This window comes from Salvia miltiorrhiza, chromosome 1 (genome assembly GCF_028751815.1).
Source record: "Salvia miltiorrhiza cultivar Shanhuang (shh) chromosome 1, IMPLAD_Smil_shh, whole genome shotgun sequence".
NCBI classification, from domain to species: Eukaryota; Viridiplantae; Streptophyta; class Magnoliopsida; order Lamiales; family Lamiaceae; genus Salvia; species Salvia miltiorrhiza.
In genome coordinates, this window is record NC_080387.1 from 48,602,699 (window position 1) to 48,604,208 (window position 1,510).

Sequence of the window (1,510 nt, forward strand, 5' to 3'; positions counted from 1 at the left end):
TTTAGTGTTAATAAAATGAGATAGCTCTTGCCAAGAATCAACCTGATATAAGCCGATATATATATACTATAATAAATATAAGGTTGAGAGATTTAGTGAAAACTACACATGAATAAATTTATAAAATTCATAAATTTAATTTAGAAAAATCAATGTAACACATGGACAATTACTTTTTTTTTTGGTCGGTAAAGATAATTTAATATAACACATGAAAACGAGGTACCAATGGTACCAAATTACAAAGAGTCCAGGACCATCTCCTGAGAACACCACAATGAGAAAGGAATGTTAATGTCCACAGTGTGAAAAATAGAATTCCAACTCCACATCCTTCCTTTTATCTCCTGTACAACTTTTTGGACATCCCACACCTTTCCTTGGAACCTGCTCTCATTCCTACATCTCCACAGGCTCCAAACCACACCAATCCACAATCCTTTCAAGAAATTCCGCCATCTCTTATCTTTGCTCGCATGAAAGAAAGAGAGAAAGTGTTGAGAGAGACCTTTTGGTGTCACTGTCTCGATGTTGATCCATTGCTGAATAAAGTTCCACACTTGTTGAGTTTTTGGGCAGTGAAGTAACACGTGTTCCACCGTCTCTTCGGCCATCACACATGCGTTGCACCATCTCTCCTCATCTGCAATTTGGATCTTCCTTTTGAGAAGATTATCACATGTGGCGAGTCGATTCTTCAAGCTACGCCATGCCGTCACCTGTGCCTTGTGAGTTGTAGGTGCATTCCACACTTTCGCTGCTTCCACCGCCGAGCACGACGCCTCGTCTCTCTTTTCCTTAGCAATTGTCTCATAGGCCGAAGAGGTCGTGAATTTGCCGTCTTTTGTTGCATTCCATCTCCAGCCGTCCTTCTCTCCTGTACAAGGAACAACACATGGACAATTACACTAATTGAATCAGTTGTTAGTGTTTAGTTCATGAATTTCATTGATTTAATTATTCATGTTTTCTTATTTTTCACGAAAGATATTTATTTTTATTTTATTCATTTTCTCTCCCTCTATATATAGGAAATGGTTCAAATAAAAGTAAAATTTCATTTTTGTTCATAAAGATTTATGATGGATGCACCATCTTGTTGGATGAATGCATCATCTGTGTTCGAATTCTGTGAGGAGCGAAAAATTTTATTTTTTCGAATTCATTAAATTTAATAGTAAATGTATTTATTTAAATGATATGGCAAAAAACTACATTGTTTTGTGCCATATTATTTTTAAAAAATAAAATATAAATTATAAGGTGGCATCTGACGAGCCATGTCATGATTTTGGGGATCGAAAAATGCACGCGGGATATTTTTTATACAAACCTAATAATTTGAAAATTTTTAAAATATTTCTTATAGTTCAGAATATTTTTTATAAAATGAATATAATTTGAAGTTTAATACAATATTTACCTTTTACAAAATTTATAAGTTATTGGCGTTTACTTTCTCCATATATAGGTTTAACCCTATATGATGGATGTACTAAATCACTGATCA

General features: G+C 34.1%; 1 protein-coding gene across 1 annotated transcript; it reads right to left on the minus strand.

The window, feature by feature from the left end:
• Positions 1–239: 239 nt before the first annotated feature.
• On the minus strand, positions 240–1,282 carry LOC131009197 (uncharacterized). The gene is made up of 3 exons (XM_057936452.1): positions 1,276–1,282; positions 375–877; positions 240–263 (listed from the first exon to the last, which is right to left on the minus strand). The coding sequence occupies exons 1-3, from the start codon at positions 1,280–1,282 to the stop codon at positions 240–242; spliced, it is 534 nt and encodes a 177-aa protein (XP_057792435.1).
• Positions 1,283–1,510: the final 228 nt, after the last annotated feature.